This window comes from Dama dama, chromosome 20 (assembly GCF_033118175.1).
Source record: "Dama dama isolate Ldn47 chromosome 20, ASM3311817v1, whole genome shotgun sequence".
In the NCBI taxonomy this organism is placed as follows: Eukaryota; Metazoa; Chordata; class Mammalia; order Artiodactyla; family Cervidae; genus Dama; species Dama dama.
In genome coordinates, this window is record NC_083700.1 from 109,197,852 (window position 1) to 109,217,123 (window position 19,272).

Here is a 19,272-nt window from a genome sequence, read left to right on the forward strand (position 1 = left end):
TATTCTCTGTTCATAAATGTATTCACGAGCTGTTATAAAACTGTGTTGTCTGGAATAGAATGGTTATATTGGCAAAGATAGCAGGTTGGGAAGTCAGGCAAACCTGCTGGAGGGTGCAGTATAGACCAGGTGAAAGATACTGGTAGCCTAGGGTAGGGCTTTGGCAGTGAAGATGGAGAGGAGTTAGATGGATTTCGGAACGTTAAGGGATAGGCTTGGACAAGGAGAAAGGAAAGGTTTGGGGCAGCAGGATGGAAAGAGTCGCCCTTTTGATCAAATGATGAGCACTGGAAAGCGCACCAGGCTTATGGGGAGAGGACATGATGTTTCAGTGTTGATGGACCGAGTGTGAAGTGACAGGGAGGCATCATACGGAGGTGAACGAGCTGACAGCACAGTGAGAGGTAGACTGCTCGCCCTTGCTGGGATCCATGCTGCAGAGGTTTCCTGCCCCGGAGAAATCAATATACCAGTAACAAACCTAGCTTTGAGCATCACCCCTTGGAACTGTGCTCTGCAAGCGGGCTTTGGAAACCTAGAGGTCTGGCGCAGTTTTGTTTTCTTCTGCCTGTCTTGGAAGGTTATGTTAAGGATGGATGGATCAGTCCAAAATTTTGTCCAGTTTTGACAGAAATAGATGAATGTAGACTTTAGAGTGTTTTTCAGTTCTGGTTGTGAGTTCTAGCTAAGAATCTCCCACTATTTAACGGTGGTACTTGGCTAGGGCAGTAGGGGTAGGTTCTTCTGAAAATGAGGTGTAAATGTTTTTGGATTAAATATTTGATCTGACCCCATTGTTTATTATAGATGTAAGAAAGAAAGGGACTTAAAATCCCCCTTCAGGGGAATGAGAGGGAGGTCGTTCTAGGACTAGAGTTTTAAGGATTATATATCTTGAAAAGGAATGAGAAAAATTAAATATAAGGGAAGTAAAACTATTCGGAAAATACTGAAGAAACTCACTTGGGTGGGCTCTTGCTTATATACCCTATAATGAGAATTTTTGCTCAAGTAAACCTTCTGGAGATTCCTCTGATAATTTCTGCCCCATACCTACTAACCATTTATTATTGTTTCTAATTGATATATGCCTTATTGACTTGCAGATTAAGAAAAATTAACAAATATACATCAGTCACAAGTTACCCATGCACATAATAGGAAAACAAATTCAAATTTGACCCCATCATATCCATTGAGAAAGTGATCACTGACCAAAATTGCATTTCGCTTCTAAAACAAACCTTCAGAACGAGCTCAGCCTAATCTTAATGCTCATGTCCTCCACTGTACTTGTGTTTTCTAGTTTTTCAAGCTGGCAAGTGCCATTGTGAGCCAGCATCCTGTGCTTGGATATGAGGAATATACACACAAAGTACCATTTTTCATCAGTCATAGTTTTCTTACAGAAACAGTCCCCCAAACCTTAAAGTCATGTGAGTGAGTGTCTGTTGTTCTAAACCTAAGAGTGTGGTCGTTAGAGCTGGGCATACCGGGGCTCAGTCCCTGTTGGTATTGCTTGGGGTCTTATGACACCCCAGAGTGTCCCGCTTCTGTCAGGTGGGGAAGAGTGCCCTCCTCACTGCTTTTCTTGACAAGTAAATGAGACCACATCTGCTAAAGCCAGTCCAGTAATCATTCTATTAGAGCAATGGATACTTCACCGTTTTTTGGCCCCAGGCTTCTTTTCCCAGTCCTGTGTCTGCATGACTAAAATATTTTGTGTTTTTTTGCATTCCCGCTTTTATTGCATGTAGCTCATTTTGTTTTTATCACATTTGTTTTCGAGATACATGTGAAGTCAAAGAAAAACCTGCTTTAGAGCCGAGTAGTAGTTCATTTCATAGACTGTTTGTTCTTTAGGGTTTTCGTTTACCTAAATAACTTACTTTCAAGTACGAACACACTAAGGCTTTCATTATTTTGACGGGAAAAAAGTCCTGCAGGTTATGGGAACACAGTTGAGGGGTAGAACTCAGGTTGGGGTTTGGAATCCTAACCTCTTCCAATAGGAGGCCTTGGAAACAGCTTGTACCACAGCTTCCTTGATTAAAAAATAGGCATGTTTATGTTTTCAAATCAGGATATTTTGGAGTCAAAATGTAATATAATTCAACTATTTTTATTATGTAAGACATTTTTGTGTATTATTGGTACATTTAAAGTGTGTATTTGTTTGAAAACTTGACTGTTAAAGGACAAAAAGGAGGGGGCAGTAGCTCAAAGTAATATTAACAGAGCTGCTTTTAGACTGGAGAACTTCGCCTGTTTACTTTTTGATACTCAAACAGCAACTGAGACAGTTTGGGGTTTCATTTAGGGTGGTTGAACTGAAAGCGTTTTGAGACTCACTCGTTCCAGAAAGGCCCTGTTAATAGTACCTTTTATCAGTCTCTGATTATGTGAAGTTTATTGAAAACTTACACATGACTGATGGCATTGGGTTTTCAGACCTCAGTAGTGTTTGTAAGCTCAGCTGTGCTAGTATTGCTTTTTCTAAACCAGGTAGCATTTTGGTTAATCAGTGCTGCCCAGTGAGGTCCTTGCCTTTGCTGGTCTACTTACAGTAGGTTGAGGTGAATAAGGGAGTTTTTTCATTTCTGTGCCATCTTCTGTGCGATAGGAAGAGCAGCTGAGAGCTCTCAGGATCTTGTAGCCAGCCTTCCTTGGAGCCTCCTGCCGCAAAGCAGAACCTCTCAACCAGAACTTTGGCAGTGTTTTGGACCCAGAATATTCCCAGTTAGTGAATGGGGCTGAAGTAGTGATGATTCTCACTCATATTTCAGAGTCATTTGGTTGAGTGGTTATAAAGTACTTAGTGTGTTATTCTTGTCCTCCCCCTGCCCCATTCTTCTAAGGTAGCTACACCTTCTGAATGAACTTCTCCCCCTAGCCAGTGTGGCCTGGCTTTGACACACACACACCCAGCACACACACACACACCCAGGCCTGGCTTTGACACACACACACCCAGCACGCACGCACATGTACACACACACACACACACACACACACACACACACACACACCCACCCAGGCCTGGATTCAGGGCTCCCTAGGGCACACACACCTTGGCTTTGATACACACACACACACGCCTTGGCTTGACACACACGCGCGCCTTGGCTTTGACACACACACACACGCCTTGGCTTTCACACACACACACACATATGCCTTGGCTTTGACACACACACATGCGCGCGCCTTGGCTTTGACACACACACGTGCACGCCCTGGCTTTGACACACACACACACACAAACACACGCCTTGGCTTTGACACACACACGCCTTGGCTTTCACACACACACACACACACACACACACACACACACACCCAGGCCTGGATTCAGGGCTCCCTAGGGCACACACGCCTTGGCTTTGACACACACACACACACGCCTTGGCTTTGACGCGCACACACACACACACACACACACCCAGGCCTGGATTCAGGGCTCCCTAGGGCACACACGCCTTGGCTTTGATACACACACACACACCTTGGCTTTGACACACACACACACACACACACGCCTTGGCTTTGACACACACACACACACACACACACACACACACATGCCTTGGCTTTGACACACACACACACCCCCCCAGGCCTGGATTCAGGGCTCCCTAGGGCACACACGCCTTGGGTTTGACACACACACACACGCCTTGGCTTTGACACACACACACGCGCACCTTGGCTTTGACACACACACACATGCCTTGGCTCTGAGACACACACACACACACACACACACACACACACACCCCCAGGCCTGGATTTAGGGCTCCCTAGGGCACACACGCCTTGGCTTTGACACACACACACACACACACACACACACACACCCAGGCCTGGATTCAGGGCTCCCTAGGGCACACACGCCTTGGCTTTGACACACACACACACACACACACACGCCTTGGCTTTGACACACACACACACACACACACACCCAGGCCTGGATTCAGGGCTCCCTAGGGCACACACGCCTTGGCTTTGACACACACACACACACGCCTTGGCTTTCACACACACACACATGCCTTGGCTTTGACACACACACATGCGCGCGCCTTGGCTTTGACGCACACACATGCACGCCCTGGCTTTGACACACACACACACACACACACACGTGCCCTGGCTTTCACACACACACACACACGCGCCTTGGCTTTGACACACACACACACACACACACACACACACATGCCTTGGCTTTGACACACACACACACACACACACCCCCAGGCCTGGATTCAGGGCTCCCTAGGGCACACACGCCTTGGGTTTGACACACACACACGCCTTGGCTTTGACACACACACACGCGCACCTTGGCTTTGACACACACACACATGCCTTGGCTCTGAGACACACACACACACACACACACACACACACACACACACACACCCAGGCCTGGATTCAGGGCTCCCTAGGGCACACACGCCTTGGCTTTGACACACACACACACACACACACACGCCTTGGCTTTGACACACACACACACACACACACACACACCCAGGCCTGGATTCAGGGCTCCCTAGGGCACACACGCCTTGGCTTTGACACATACACACACGCGCGCGTGCGCGCGCGCCTGGATTCAGGGCTCCCTAGGGCAGTGGTTTGCAGTTCTTTTTAATCAGTGATGCTGGGGTGTGTGTGTTTCTTCCCTAATTAAATTATATCAGAACCTTAAGAAATAAAACATATAAAAATAGAATCTCTCATTGGAAGGGCAAGAAAACCACTGCACTGACCTTCATCCTTTCTTCTTTTATCCTCCTCCTTTTCGTATCCCTGTTGGTGTGCTCAAAAACGGGAGACCGAAATTCCAGCCCCCTGCCTGAGTTTCAGCCACAGGGTTGTCTGGGGGTGGTCGGTCACTCATTGCTGATTTTTCCCTGCAGGGTTTTCAGTCAATGCTTCCTCGGAGCGACTCAATATGGGTGAGATCGAAACTCTGGATGACTACTGAGCACCTGCCAGAGCAGACTGGCCTTCCCTCTCCTCTCTGCCGACCATGGATTCTCCAGCTTCGGACACAACACTCACTCACCATATACTCTCTGTCACTGCAAGAAATCACAGAACCGATCATCTCAGGCTTTTTCTTCTAGCCCTCTTGTGTCCAAGATTCTTTAAACCGTTTTTGTTGGTGCACATCTCAGACTGTAGATGAGTGGACCGGACGCTGTGTCTCGGGGGTGGCAGTGGGGATTCCTCCCCAACAAGGCTGATTTTGGGCAGCACGTGTTTACTGTGCCGTGATTTCACCTCCTGTCTCCCAGAAAGTGTGTTGGGATCTGCCAATAGCAATTTACTTTCTCTTGTCACTTTTTTCCTTCTGTTTGATTTTTCTTTTTCTTCTTTTTCCCCACCCCACCCCCAAAACGGGCAAGGGGTCTGACTGGTGCAATCATGAAGAGAGTTAATGGTGACAGACATTGGCCAGCAACAAAGCGCCCATGGACTGTGACTTGAGTGTCCGACAGAGGCAGTCAGCTCTTCCAGTCTGCAGGTGGCATCGCCACAGCTAACTTCGGGATTGCATTCAAGAGGCCCTGAGTGGGGTGGTGTTTAGATTGGTTGGTTTGATGCTGCACACCCCTCACCCTCGTTCTTTCTGAGGATCCTTTCAGAGAAAGGATTCTTGTTTTTTCTTCATTAGATAGTGACTTCCAAGCAAGCTGACTTCTCCCCTGGCATACTCCAACCTGATTGGACAAAGGAAGCCCTATGGCCTGGGAGAGGAACTTATTTTTAATTTTTCTTTCTTACAAAAACGGATTTTTTCCCATAAATATTTTTACTTCAGAGGACTAGGACCAGTTTGTTTTGGGCCTTTCTGCTGAAAATTTGTCTCGTTTAAGAGGCAGTTAGGATCTTTACCATATGTATGAATTTGTATAATTTCATTTTGGATAGGGATAAACTTCTGCTTCTGATAAAAGCCCGGAATTTCATCTGGTTCCTCAGAGCATTGCGTGTGTGTCTTGCTGTGGCCCTGAAAGGTTTTGTCTAAAGATTCTGGAACGGCAAGTTGCTGGCTTGCCTTTTCTGAAAAGAGAACATGCAAAACCTGACCATCTTTTAAGACCTTCATCCATGGAAACCACTAAACAGGAGATTCCTGTGGGATGGAGGGGATGAGAGAGAGAAGCCTGGTTCTGGCTTCAGTCGTGGCCTCCTAATACCCCTTCACTGCAAATATAAATGTATTCAAGCCCTATTTATAAGCAAATACTCTTCCTGCCTCCGCCAACCCCCAACAGAGCATCACCTGAAATTGCCAATCACACTTTGGTCTGCAGCCACCGGACCATCCATCCCCGCGCAAGAAGTGCTGTGGTTTGGGCGGCTCCTGGTCGAGCGCCTTTCCTTTCTGACATCATGGCCCGAGGAAGGCTGGAGTTGCTCTGAGAGCAGTTTGGTTTGGGATGATTCTATTTGGTTTCTGTTTTTATTCTTTTGGATCAGCATTCTCCCTATCCCTTTTGGCCACCCTCCCTCCTAAACATGTACAATAACTATACAGAGACTGCTACAAACTTGTATATAGTTTTTGGATCAAACAGCATGAGGAGATGGGGAACCATTAAAAACTGGGACTCCTGCTCTCCTTTGCTTTGTAAATTCACAAGTGGGGGTGGGGAAGAGGGACAGTTAAGATGTTTACAGAACTTTAAGCTCCCTCGGAACTTTTGCCAGTGTGGAGGAAAATAAAAAAGACCTTAAATAAAACCTGGTGGTATTCTGTCTGGGTACATCACTTGTACTCACGCTTGTCGAGGTGAGTTTTGTACTAAGCCATGTTCTTGACACCATGGAAAAGCTGCAGACACGTGAGTACCCGGGACGTGGAGGCAGCCATGGCTTTCTCTGGCAGGCTCTGAGGTGACGCCTGGTTGTTTAGTTGGAGAGCGTAGAGGTCAAGGTAAACAGGGTAAGTTGATTCAGCGTCCATCCTCCTTGGTCTCTCTCTGCTGACCTGTGGCTCGTCTCCTTCCCTCACCACACATACACACCCCTGAAGATCCCCTCCAGAGCCTGCCCACACCTTCCAGACTAGACTCGTCTCTGCTTGTTAGGGGGAAAGTTAAAAATAAAAACATAAGTGCTCGCTTCAGCAGCACATAAACTAAAATTGGAACGATACAGAGAAGATTAGCATGGCCCCTGCGCAAGTATGACACGCAAATTCATGAAGCGTTCCATATTTTTAAAAAAAAAAAAAAAAGAAAAAGAAAAACATAAGCGTTTGGGAGAGGGTCGGCAGATTTGGGGGAAGCAAAGTCGCTTTAGTCATGGAACATTACACTTGCTTAACCAGGAGCACTGCTTCTACCTGAGAAATTTCCCACATCTTGGAAAGAAACCATTCTTTCCTAGGAATGTTTGTTTCTGTTGCAGTTCTATCAGTTTTTCAGTCTCATTTACTCACTCTTTGACTTCCAGTGACCATGTTCTTACCTCTTTCTGTGAACGTGAAGTGAAGTGAAAGTCCCTCAGTCGTGTCCGACTCTTTGAGACCCTATGGACTATATAGTCCGTGGAGTTCTCCAGGTGAGAATACTGGAGTGGGTAGCCTTTCCCGTCTCCAAGGGATCATCTCAACCCAGGGATCGAACCCAGGTCTCCTGCATTGCAGGTGGATTCTTACCAGCTGAGCCACAAGGGAAGCTCAATAATACTGGAGTGGGTAGCCTATCCCTTCTCCAGCGGATCTTCCCGACCCAGGAATCGAACCAGGGTATCCTGCATTGCAGGTGGATTCTTTACCAACTGAGCTATCAGGGAAGCCCCTTTCTGTGAACATAGTGGCAAATTATCTAAGCTCTTCCTGAGTTTTAAAGTACTTGTTTTGTACACTGTTTGCTTCTAGTTGTCATAAGTCAGAGATTTCAAAAACATACCCAGACAGGATAATTTGATTATGGACACTTTCCCCAAGGGTGTTGGTGTCCTGGTTACTGTTGCTACATGATGCCCCCAAATTGGCTGACAACAACCCTTTCATTTTATTGGTAATTTTGTGAGTCAGGACCTCGTAGGAAGGGCTCAGCTGGGCAGTTCTTCCACAGTTTTCTGGTCTTATTCAGATGTCAGCAGGGGCTGTGATCTTGGGAAGGTTCCTTTGGGTTGGCCAGCATGATGGCTCTCACTTGTGAACAGTGGGTGACTGGCGCTGGCCATTGTCAGCTGCGCACTCTGCTGGGTCGGTGGCTGGAGGAGCTGTCTGTGCCTCTCCAGTGTGGGTGGTGGCTGCGGGTAGGTGGGCTGCTTGTTCGGCTGCTGACTCCCACCCCTGAGGCAGAGGCTGCCTCATCCCTTCTGACTTTCTCTGACACTTATTCTCTCAAGGTAGTCACAAGCCATTCAGATTCAGGGGTTTGGGAACTAGAGTGAGTGGTCAGGTCATTCTAGAAGAGCAAGTGGATGGGATTTATCTTCATGAGACGAGGTTCTGTGTATACACCAAGGAGCTTGAACTCTTCATTGGCTCTGAGTTTAGGGGTCTTTTCTTAATTTCAAGATAATGGTCAGTTCAGTCGCTCAGTTCTATCTGACCCTTTGCGACCCCATGGATTGCAGCATGCCAGGCTTCCCTGTCCATCACCAACTCCTGGAGCTTGCTCAAACTCATGTCCATTTAGTCAGTGATACCATCTAACCATCTCATCCTCTGTCGTCCCCTTCTCCTGCCTTCAATCTTTCCCAGCATCAGGGTCTTTTCAAATGAGTCAGCTCTTTGCCTCAGGTGGCCAAAGTATTGGAGTTTTAGCTTCAGCATCAGTCCTTCCAATGAACACCCAGGACTGATCTCCTTTAGGATGGACTGGTTGGATCTCCTTGCAGTCCAAGGGACACTCTCAAGAGTCTCCTCCAACACCGCAGTTTAAAAGCATCAATTCTTTGACGCTCAGCTTTCTTTATGGTCCAACTCACATCTATACATGACTACTGGAAAAACCATAGCCTTGACTAGACGGACTTTTTTCGGCAAAGTAATGTCTGCTTTTTAATATGCTGTCTAGGTTAGTCATAGCTTTTCTTTCAAGGAGCAAGCATCTTTTAATTTCATGGCTGCAGTCACCATCTGCAGTGATTTTGGAGCCCAAGAAAATAAAGTCTCTCACTTTCCACTGTTTCCCCATCTATTTGCCATGAAGTGATGGGACCGGATCTTCATTTTCTGAACGTTGAATTTTTAGCCAGCTTTTTCACTTTCCTCTTGCACTTTCATCAAGAGGCTCTTTGCTTTCTGTCATAAGGGTGGTGTCATCTGCATATCTGAGGTCATTGGTACTTCTCCCAGCCATCTTGATTCTAGGTTGTGCTTCATCCAGCCCAGCATTTTGTATAATGTACTCTGCATATAAATTAAACAGTGACAATATACAGCCTTTCCCAATTTGGACCCATCCATTGTTCCATGTCTGGTTGTAACTGTTACTTCTTAACCTGCATACAGATTTCTCAGAAGGCAGGTCAGGTGCTCTGGTATTCCTGTCTCTAAGAATTTTCCACAGTTAGTTGTGATCCACACAGTCAAAGGCTTTGGCCTGGTCAGTAAGGCAGAAGTAGATGTTTTTCTGGAACTCTCTTGCTTTTTTGATGATCCAGCGAATGTTGGCAATTTGATCCTCTGCCTTTTCTAAAACCAGCTTGAACATCTGCAAGTCCTGGGTTCAAGCACTGTTGAAGCCTGGTTTGGAGAATTTTGCTAGCGTGTGAGATGAGTGCAATTGTGCAGTAGTTTGAACATTCTTTGGCATTGCCTTTCTTAGGGATTGGAATGAAAACTGACCTTTTCCAGTCCTGTGGCCACTGCTGAGTTTTCCAAATTTGCTGGCATATTGAGTGCAGCACTTTCATAGCATCATCTTTTAGGATTTGAAATAGCTCAACTGGAATTACATCACCTCCACTAGCTTTGTTCATAGTGATGCTTCCTAGGGCCCACTTCACACTCCAGGATGTCTGGCTCTAGGTAAGTGATCACAGCATTGTGCTTATTTGGGTCATGAAGATCTTTTTTGTTTAGTTCTGTGTATTCTTGCCACCTCTTCTTAATATCTTTCACTTCTGTTGGGTCCCTACCACTTCTTTCCTTTATTGTGCCCGTCTTTGCATGAAATGTTCCCTTGGTATCTCTAATTTTCTTGAAGAGATTGCTAGTCTTTCCCATTTTATCATTTTCCTCTTATTTCTTTGCATTGATCACTAAGGAAGGGCTTTCCTGATAGCCCAGCTGGTAAAGAATCCACATGCAGTGCAGGAGACCCCAGTTCAATTCCTGGGTTGGGAAGATCCCCTGGAGGAGGGAAAGGCTACCCACTCCAGTATTCTGGCCTGGAGAATTCCATGGACTGTGTAGTCCATGGGGTCGCAAAGAGTCGGACACGACTGAGTGAGGGACACTGAGGAAGGCTTTCTCATCTCTTCTTGCTATTCTTTTGAAACTCTGCATTCAGATGGGTATATCTTTCCTTTTATCCTTTGCCTTTAGCTTCTCTTCTATTTGTAAAGCCTCCTCAGACAACCATTTTTGACTTTTTGCATTTCTTTTTCTTGGGAATGGTCTCCAGTACAATGTCATAAATCTCCATTCATAGTTCTTCAGGCACTCTGTCAGATCTAATCCCTTGAATCTGTTTATCACTTCCACTGTATAATCATAAGGGATTTGATTTTTAGGTCATACCTGAATGGTCTAGTGGTTTTCCCCACTTCAATTTAAATATGAATTTTGCAGTAAGGAGTTCATGATCTGAGCCACAGTCAGCTCCTGGTCTTGTTTTTGCTGACTGTATAGAGCTTCTCCATCTTCGACTGCAAAGAATGTAATCAGATTTCAGTATTGACCCATCTGGTGATGTCCATGTTGTGTTGTTGGAAGAGGGTGTTTGCTACGACTAGTGCATTCTCCTGGCAAAACTCTTATTAACTTTGCTCTGCTTCACTTTGTTCTCCAAGGCCAAACTTGCTATTAGCCCAGGGATCTTTTGACTTCCTACTTTTGCATTCCGGTCCCATATGATGAAAAGGGCATCTTTTTTTTTTTTATGTTAGTTCTAGAAGGTCTTGAGGTCATCATAGAGCCGTTCAATTCCAGCTTCTTTGGCATTAGTGGTTGGGGCATAGACTTGGATTACTGTGATATTGAATGGTTTGCCTAAGGTTTTATTTAACTTTTTATTTTATATTGGAATGTAGGCTATTAACATGTTGTGATAATTTCAGTGGACAGCAATGGAACTCAGCCTTTTGTGTGCATGTATCCATTCTCCCCCAAACTCTCTTCCCACCCAGGCTAACTTTAGGCTTTATTTTAAATAATTATTTCTCGTGTGTGTGTGTGTGTGTTCGTTGCTCAGTTGTGTCTGACTCTTTGTGAGCTCATAGACTGTAGCCCACCAGGCTCCTCTGTCCTTGATGGATTCTCTAGGCAGGAATACTGGAGTGGGTTGCCATTTCCTTCTCCAGGGAATCTTCCTGACCCAGGCATTGAACACGGGCCGCTTACATTGCAGGCAGATTCTTTACCGTCTGAGCCACCAGGGAAGCTCATTTCTCTTTTAGGGGCGCTATACATACAACTCGTGTACATGTATACACACACATGTACAGTGTGTGTGCCATTTTATACACACTGTCTTACATTGATCAGTTGAAGAATTTGAAATGTATTTTGTACAAAATGCCCCCTCTCCATTATTTATTAAAAAGTCTGTATGGTTCTACTGTGAGGTGAAGCTGGTTCTCTTCTGTGCTTCGCATGAGGTAAGTTGAGCTTCATTAAAAGAGCGATAGGCATGCACATTCTTAATCAAGTAGGTGCAGCTGAGAGCACCTTCCAAATGGAAGTTGTCCTCAGAATGGATGAGTTTTTTGGGAACGAATATAAGTCCAGCTCTAGAGCGTGACTGACCCTGCTTCAGTGCAGGCAGTTCCAGGTGAAGCAGCTGCAGTGCTTGCTGGAAGTGTGGAGAGCCTGGGAACCTGGAGGCAGCCAGGCGGGTGGTGGTCGTTTGGCAGATATCAGATGCCCTGAGTGTGATGGACCTGCACAGCTTTTGGTAGTGTTGGTTCTGGGCAGGGAAACCTGGAGCCTCTGAGAGAAGAGTTTCCCTCCAAGGATTCATCGGTGGCAATGTCTTGCAGCTAAAGTAACAAGGTTATGGGTTCAGCCTGTGGGAGAAACAGCACTCAGATGTTGGGAAATGAGAGAAGCAGGCTCTTCCTAACTGCAGCCTCACAGCTGCCCTCGCTTCCCCTTTCATTGGTGGCAAAGGGATGATGTCACAGGGATGGGACTCACCACAGTTCTAACACTTAGTTCAGCTGGTCTTAAGCAGAGACCTCATTTCTTAAAGGTTGTTTACCTGTCCCTCTAAATCTATGAGTGGAAAGTTAGTTTGCCTTGATAGCAGATTCGTTTTTCCTTTGAAGGGTCTCCTTTAACATGAAACATAGCCCTGAAGGTCAGTAGGTCACTATTAGGTTTGGACCTATTGGAAAAGACCCTGATGCTGAGAAAGATTGAGGGCAGGACAAGGGAGAGACAGAGGATGAGATGGTAAGATGGCATCACCAACGCAATGGACATGAGTTTGAACAAAGTCCCAGAGACGGTGAAGGACAGAGAAGCCTGGAGTGCTGCAGTCCATGGGGTCGAAGAGTTGGACACGACTTAGCGACTGAACAACAGCGGCCACAAGGTAACAAGGACTTATCGAGGTGATGTCTCAAGTGAAACCCGGAGGTGGTCATCCCAAGGCTGCTATAGCTCAGTGACCCAGGTTCTTTCTGTTTCGCCATCCAGATTGTGGCTTCCCTTCTCAAGGTCACTCATGGTCCAAGGTGACCTCTGGAGCCCCAAAACCATCATGCCCATCTTGCAGGCAGGAGAGAGTGGGTGAGGTAGACAGGCGCGCACCTCCCTGCTCGGTCACCCCCCTTGAGGAGCTCTTGGGAACACTGCTAAGTCTCTGTCAACTGGAACGTAGATGCATAACTCTTGCCTAAGTTCATCCTTTTTCTTTTTAATTGGAAAAAATGTAAGGAGGCCTTGAAGGAGACGCATGTCTTGGTCTGGACTGGGAAGTCCCACAGGCTTGGTGCTGACAGCCAGCGTCCGCTAAAAATCTTCCTGGTTTACACGTGGCCGTCTTCTTGCTATGTCCTCACGTGGCAGAGAGAGATCTCATGTTTCTCTATCTCACCTTTCTATCTCTTAAAAATCATCTTTTTACCCCAACACGAGGATCCCACCCTCATGACCTAACCTAACCACCTCCCAAAGGCCCCACCTCTGAATACCATCACACTGGGATTACGGCTTCCAGCATATAAATCTGAGAGGGCACAAACATTGTCCTAACAACTAATGTAACAAACTCCTGCCAAAATGGCAGGTAAAATACCAATTATTTTTTAATCTCACTTTTTCTTTTCCCCTTAGAATATTTTAAAACAAATCCTAGTTATATTGAGTCACCCATAACGTGTTTCAGTGCACATTGTAACATACCTTTAGAAAAGCACAGGCCAGTACCACATTAATGGTATGAATAATTCTTAATATCTAAACGCAGTCTGTATATTATTCTTCAGATTATCTCAGAAGTGTCTTTTTACAAAAATTTGAATCAAAATCAAAATGAGGTTCATGGATCACATTTGGTTGCTAAGTTTTAAGTCTCTTTTAGTCTAACCAGCTTCCCATCCAAAAAAAAAAAAATTGAAAAAACAAGATCATTTACCCACACAACAGTCCATAATATGGATCCAGCAAGGAGCGTCCTTATGGTGTCAATTTGTTAATCTCCCCCACATTTTCTGTAAACTGGTAGGTCTAGAAACTTGACTAGCTTCAGAGTCTCCTCTCCCCCTCCAAGAATAGTTAATTGGCATTCGTCCTGTGATATCACAGGCAGCATTGTCTCGTTGTCCCAGTTTTACTTGTGTCAGATTTTATCAGTTAGTCCTGTTGCTATGATCCACTGTAAAAGTTCTATTGTTCTTTTATGTAGCAGTTTTAGCATTCATTGATGATCATTGCCTAGGTCTATTATTTCATCAGTTGTTGAAATAAAGCGATTCTTTTTGAGGAGAGGGGGCATTTTTATTTTGAATAATTTCAGGCTTAAAACTTGTAAGAACAGTAAAAAGAACTCCCACATATCTTTCATCCAGATTCTCCAGTTGCTAACATTTACCCACACCTCTAGAGCTACACCCTCAATAATGACTCTCGGTAACTATTTCACGAAAGCAAACTTGTAGACATTATGTCCCTTATCCCTAAACATTTCAGACTGTGTTTCCTTGAAACAAGGACATTTTGTTACATAACCACAATACAATGAATAAAATTAGGAAATAGAGTATTTCATACTATCAGTTAATATCAAGGCTTCCTTCGTATTTCACCAATTGCTCCGCTAATGTCTTCTGTAAGGAAAAATATGAAAAGGTCAGAAGGCCATCATGATTGGTTTTTGTATTTAGATGTCATATTTCTTGGTGGTGGTTTAGTCGCTAAGTCATGTCTGACTTGCGACCCCATGGACTGTAGCCCACCAGGCTCCTCTGTCCATGGGACTTCATTTCTTGAGTCTCCTCCAACCTGGAGCAGTTTCTCTTTCATACCTTGGAATTTTTTAAAGGACAATTATTTTGTAGAGGATAATGAAATGAACTGGCTACTTTTTACTGCCTTGGGTGTTTAAAGAAAAGTTCATGGCTTTAAATTTGAAAGTCAGGGCATGATCAAAGACCTTAAATTTAAATTTCATTTAAATTTAAATGAATTATTAAATTCACTTGGTACTTAAATTGGTGGGGCCTTTAAATTCATTTGGCACTTAAATTTCATTTGGTACTTTCTCATGATTTAATTCGTATTATGCAGTTGGGCAGTATTACAACAGAAGTGATATTATGTCTGTCCTTGATGTATCATATCAGAAGGTACCTGATATCAGTTTGAACCATTATTGGTGATGGTAACTTTAATTACTTAAAGATGATATCTGCCAGGTTTCTCCACTGTAATGATTTTTCTCTTTATGGGAGATACTTTGAGACTAAATATCCAGTTCTCATCAAACTTTGATCCACTAGTTTTAGCAGTCATTGGTGATTCCTGGCTTGAACAATTAGTGCTTGTCAAGGTTTCTTGTAATTTGTTAGCATTGGACATGAGTTTGAGTAAACTCTGGGAGTTGGTGATGGACAGGGAAGCCTGGCGTGCTGCATGCAGTCCATGGGGTTGCAAAGAGTTAGACACGACTGAGCGACTGAACTGATTAACATTCTACTATAAGGAAGAACTTTACACACCCACACATGCATACACTGTAGGTTATAATCTGACACTATTTCTTGTGCACAAGCCGCCTATTTGGAGACCCTCCAAGTTGACTTTTTTGTCCTTTTGCTATATCCCTATCATCCTTTGAGCACCTCCTTACTTTGGCATGATATATTCTAGGCTCCTCCCTTGGTGTCTCTAGATTTGGAATTAGCCATTTCTCTAAGGAGCCCGCTGCTTCTGCAGGGGAGGCCTGAGGACTGGTGGGTGGAAGATTCTCCGATTTGAGTCTACCCAAATTACCGCCCCCTCCACATTCCAGATCTCAAGGGCTAGCTCCTTCCCAATCAGTAATTTCACCTGAAAAAACTGACACAGTTGTGAATTCAGGATTGTGATACTGCAAGCCACACAAATTCAGGGCCTGGGCTGCTGCCAATTAAGCTCTGTATCTACAAGAAATAAGAGAGTTTTGAAAGACTGTCATAGAAGTGCTCCAGGTCTTTGATCATGCCTTGACTTTCAAACTTAAAGCCATGAACTTTTCTTTAAGCACCCAAGGCAGTAAAAAGTAGCCAGTTCATTTCATTATCCTCTTGATCATCATCACTAAAGAGCATCTACCTGGTCCTTCAAGCCTTGTCTTGAATAGGTGCTTCATGCTAAACAGCCCCAGGTCTTAATATAGGATATGCCATGTGTTATCAGATCTCATTTTCCACTGGCAGTGAGCTCAAGCTCAAACAGGGTGGCAAGTCAAATTGGAAAGCATATCTTTAAGGGTCAGTTTCTGGGGAATCATGTCAAGTGCCAAGCTCTGGTCTGAGTCTGACTAGGACACAGAGTTCACTGTAGGTATTTCAAACAGAAGAGACTTAATACAGGAATTTGTCACAAAGATATTGAAAGAACTGTTGAAGGAACAAAAGAGGGAAGGTAAGGCAACCCAAATTAGTAACTCAACTCAGAAACTGACAGCAGCCTGGGCTGGAGGAGCAGAAAGAATGATCACAGGCCAGAGCACTGTCCGCTATGGGTCTGGATGCAGCCGACTGACAGGGATCCTGGAGCCGGCGCTTCCAGGCTTCCGAGGTTACCCCTGCAGTCCTCAGCACCTGTGGGTTACTGACATTTCTGCAGCCAGTGCTGCTGCCGCCAGACACTCTGAGAAATCTGAAGCAGAGAGTCACTTCTCTGCTCCCATCTTTCATCTCCCACCAGTGCCTCCACTGGAGATGCTCACAGGGAGTCAGCTGGCAAGAATCTCTCAGGAGTGTGATCTGGGGACCTGGCTCTGGTATATGGCACAGAAAGGTGAGGACAGGAGATAGAGCAAATGAGCAGCACAAACAAATGAGTGAGCAAGTGAGACGGTGGAGGTGGTTTAGTCGCTAAGTCGTGTCCGACTCTTGCGACCCCATGGATTGTAGCCCACCAGGCTCCTCTGTCCACGGGATTCTCCAGGCAAGAATACTGAAGTGGGCTGCCAAGTGAGAACAAGTGAGAGGTGGATATTAATTCTATCCAAGAAATCTCAGCTCACTGAATTTCAATATTCCAGTCATGTGCTGGGCATGGTAGTACTAGGTTCTGTTGCTCAGTCACTTCGGTCATGTCTGACTCTTTGTGACCCCACAGACGGTAGCCCACCAGGCTCCTTTGTCCATGTGATTCTCCAGGCAAGAATACTGGAGTGGGTTACCATTTCTTCCTCCAGGGGATATTCCCAACCCAGGGATCGAACCAGTGTCTCCTATGTTGGCAGGTTCTTTACCACTAGTAGCACCACCTGGGAGCCTCACTAGGTTCTATTAGGTTGGTGCAAAAGGATTTGCCATTTCGGGTCCTAGATTTTAAATTATTATAACTAGGCTCAAACTTTATTAATCGAAATAGGAACCATTACAATCAACATAGTTTGGCCAATGAGAAATAAATTTGTTTACTCCTGTAGCAAAAAAAATAAATAAATAAAAAATAAAAATCCATGCTTCAGGATTCAGTGAACTCTTGGAAAGCATTTTCTATGTCCTGCTGGTTGTGGAAGCATTTTCCCTGCAAAAAGTTGTTGAGATGCTGGAAGAAGTGGTAGTCAGTTGGTGAGAGGTCAGGTGAATATGGCAGATGAGGCAAAACTTTGTAGCCCAATTCATTCAACTTTTGAAATGTTGGTTGTGTGACGTGCAGCCAGGCATTGTCACAGAGAAGAACTGGGCCCTTTCTGTTGATCAGTGCTGGCTGGAGGCGTTGCAGTTTTTGGTGCATCTCACCAGTACTTTGCTGAGCATACTTCTCAGGTGTAACGGTTTCACCAGGATTCAGAAAGCTATAGTGGATCAGACCAGCAGCAGGCCACCAAACGGTGACCATGACCCTTTTTTTTGATGCAAGTGTGGCTTTAGGAAGTGCTTTGGAGCTTCTTCTTGGTCTGACCACTGAGCTGGTTGTCGCTGCTTGTTGTATTAAAATCATTGCCCATCACAATCCAATCAAAAAATGGTTCATTCTTGTGTAGAATAAGAGACGATGACACTTCAGATGATTTTTTTGGTTTGTGGTCGGCTTATGAGGCACCCGCTTATCGAGTTTTTCCACCTTTCTAACTTGCTTCAAATGCTAATGACCACAGAAGGGTCAATGTTGACTTCTTCAGCAATTTCTCACGTGGTTGTAAGAGGATCAGCTTCCGATGACTGCTCTCGGCTGGTGTCAACTTCCGATGACCCGCCACTAGGCTGCTCACCTTCAGGGATCTCATCTCCTTTGCAAAGCTTCTTGAACCACCACTGTACTGTACGTTCATTAGCAGTTCCTGGGCCAAATGTGTTGCTGATGTTGTGAGTTGTCTCCACTGCTTTGTGACCTATTTTGAACGAGATTAAGAAAATTGCTCGAATTTGCTTTTTGCCTAACATCGTTTCCATAGTCTAAAATGCAAATAAAATAGACAGCAAGTAATAATTCATTAGCAAAAAACATAAAGAAACTTGTATTAAAATGATGTATAATATAACCACATTTATTTAAGAATGTATTCCCACATCAGATGGCAAAGTTCAACAACGCAAAACCGCAATTACTTTTGCACCAAAGCATGTCAGTTCTTGCATTTGCATTGGTGAACTAACCAGTCCTTGCTATCTGGGACTTAAGAGTCACAGAGTAAGGACGGGCATCCAATGGACACGTCACTTAAAGGCACCATTACATATGTCTGACAAAGGGTTTTTATCTGGGTGCACACACCAAAAAAAAAAAAAAACCCTAAAAATAAATTCAAAGTGGTAGGCCTCCCTAATAAATATATCAGCACCCCCCCAAAAAAAAATTGAATAGCTCTTCACAAAGGAGTATATTCCTGTGGTCAATAAATATTAATATAAAAATGTATTCAATTTTATTAGTCATGAAAATGCAGCCACACTTGAGACACCACAACGTACCTACCAGAACAAGACTGGCAATGCCAGGTGTGGGTGAGCATGTGGGGAACCGGAACTCAGACTGTTGATGAGTATAAATGAGGATATGTTGGAAAGTGGCTTGGCAGCCTCCATGGAATCTAAATATTATACTCTAGCCTAGCAATTCTTTCTTTTTCTTAATTGGAATATAATTACTTTACAATGTTGTGTTAGTTTCTGCTGCACAATGAAGTAAACCAGCCATACACTTCCATATATTCCCTCTGTCTTGAACCTCTCTCCCACCCCTCTAGGTCATCACAGAGCACCGAGCTGGCCTCCCCGTGGCTTACAGCAGGTTCCCACTAGCTGTCTAGTTTGCACATAGTAGCGTATATATGTCAAAGCCAACTTTCCAATTCTATCTTTAGATACATAACCGAGAAAAATGAGTGTACGTGTTCACCAAAGGTAGGTATAAGAATGCCCATAGGAGCTATATTCATAGGAGTTCAGTCTTGGAAA

The 19,272-nt window shown here is 44.7% G+C and overlaps 1 protein-coding gene and 1 non-coding gene across 10 annotated transcripts in view; both read left to right on the top strand.

The window, feature by feature from the left end:
* GIGYF2 (GRB10 interacting GYF protein 2) overlaps window positions 1–6,765 on the top strand; it is a 128,225-nt gene extending 121,460 nt beyond the window's left edge. For all 9 annotated transcript variants that reach the window (XM_061122477.1, XM_061122470.1, XM_061122479.1 and 6 more), the window contains one exon: window positions 4,932–6,765. In XM_061122477.1, coding sequence (XP_060978460.1) covers window positions 4,932–4,999 — 68 coding nt within the window. In that variant the 3' untranslated portion in view covers window positions 5,000–6,765. The remainder of the gene's footprint in view (window positions 1–4,931) is intronic.
* Window positions 6,766–7,138: 373 nt separating this feature from the next.
* Window positions 7,139–7,245, top strand: LOC133041757 (U6 spliceosomal RNA). The gene has a single exon (XR_009689332.1). It is a non-coding gene; the product is annotated as a U6 spliceosomal RNA (small nuclear RNA).
* Window positions 7,246–19,272: the final 12,027 nt, after the last annotated feature.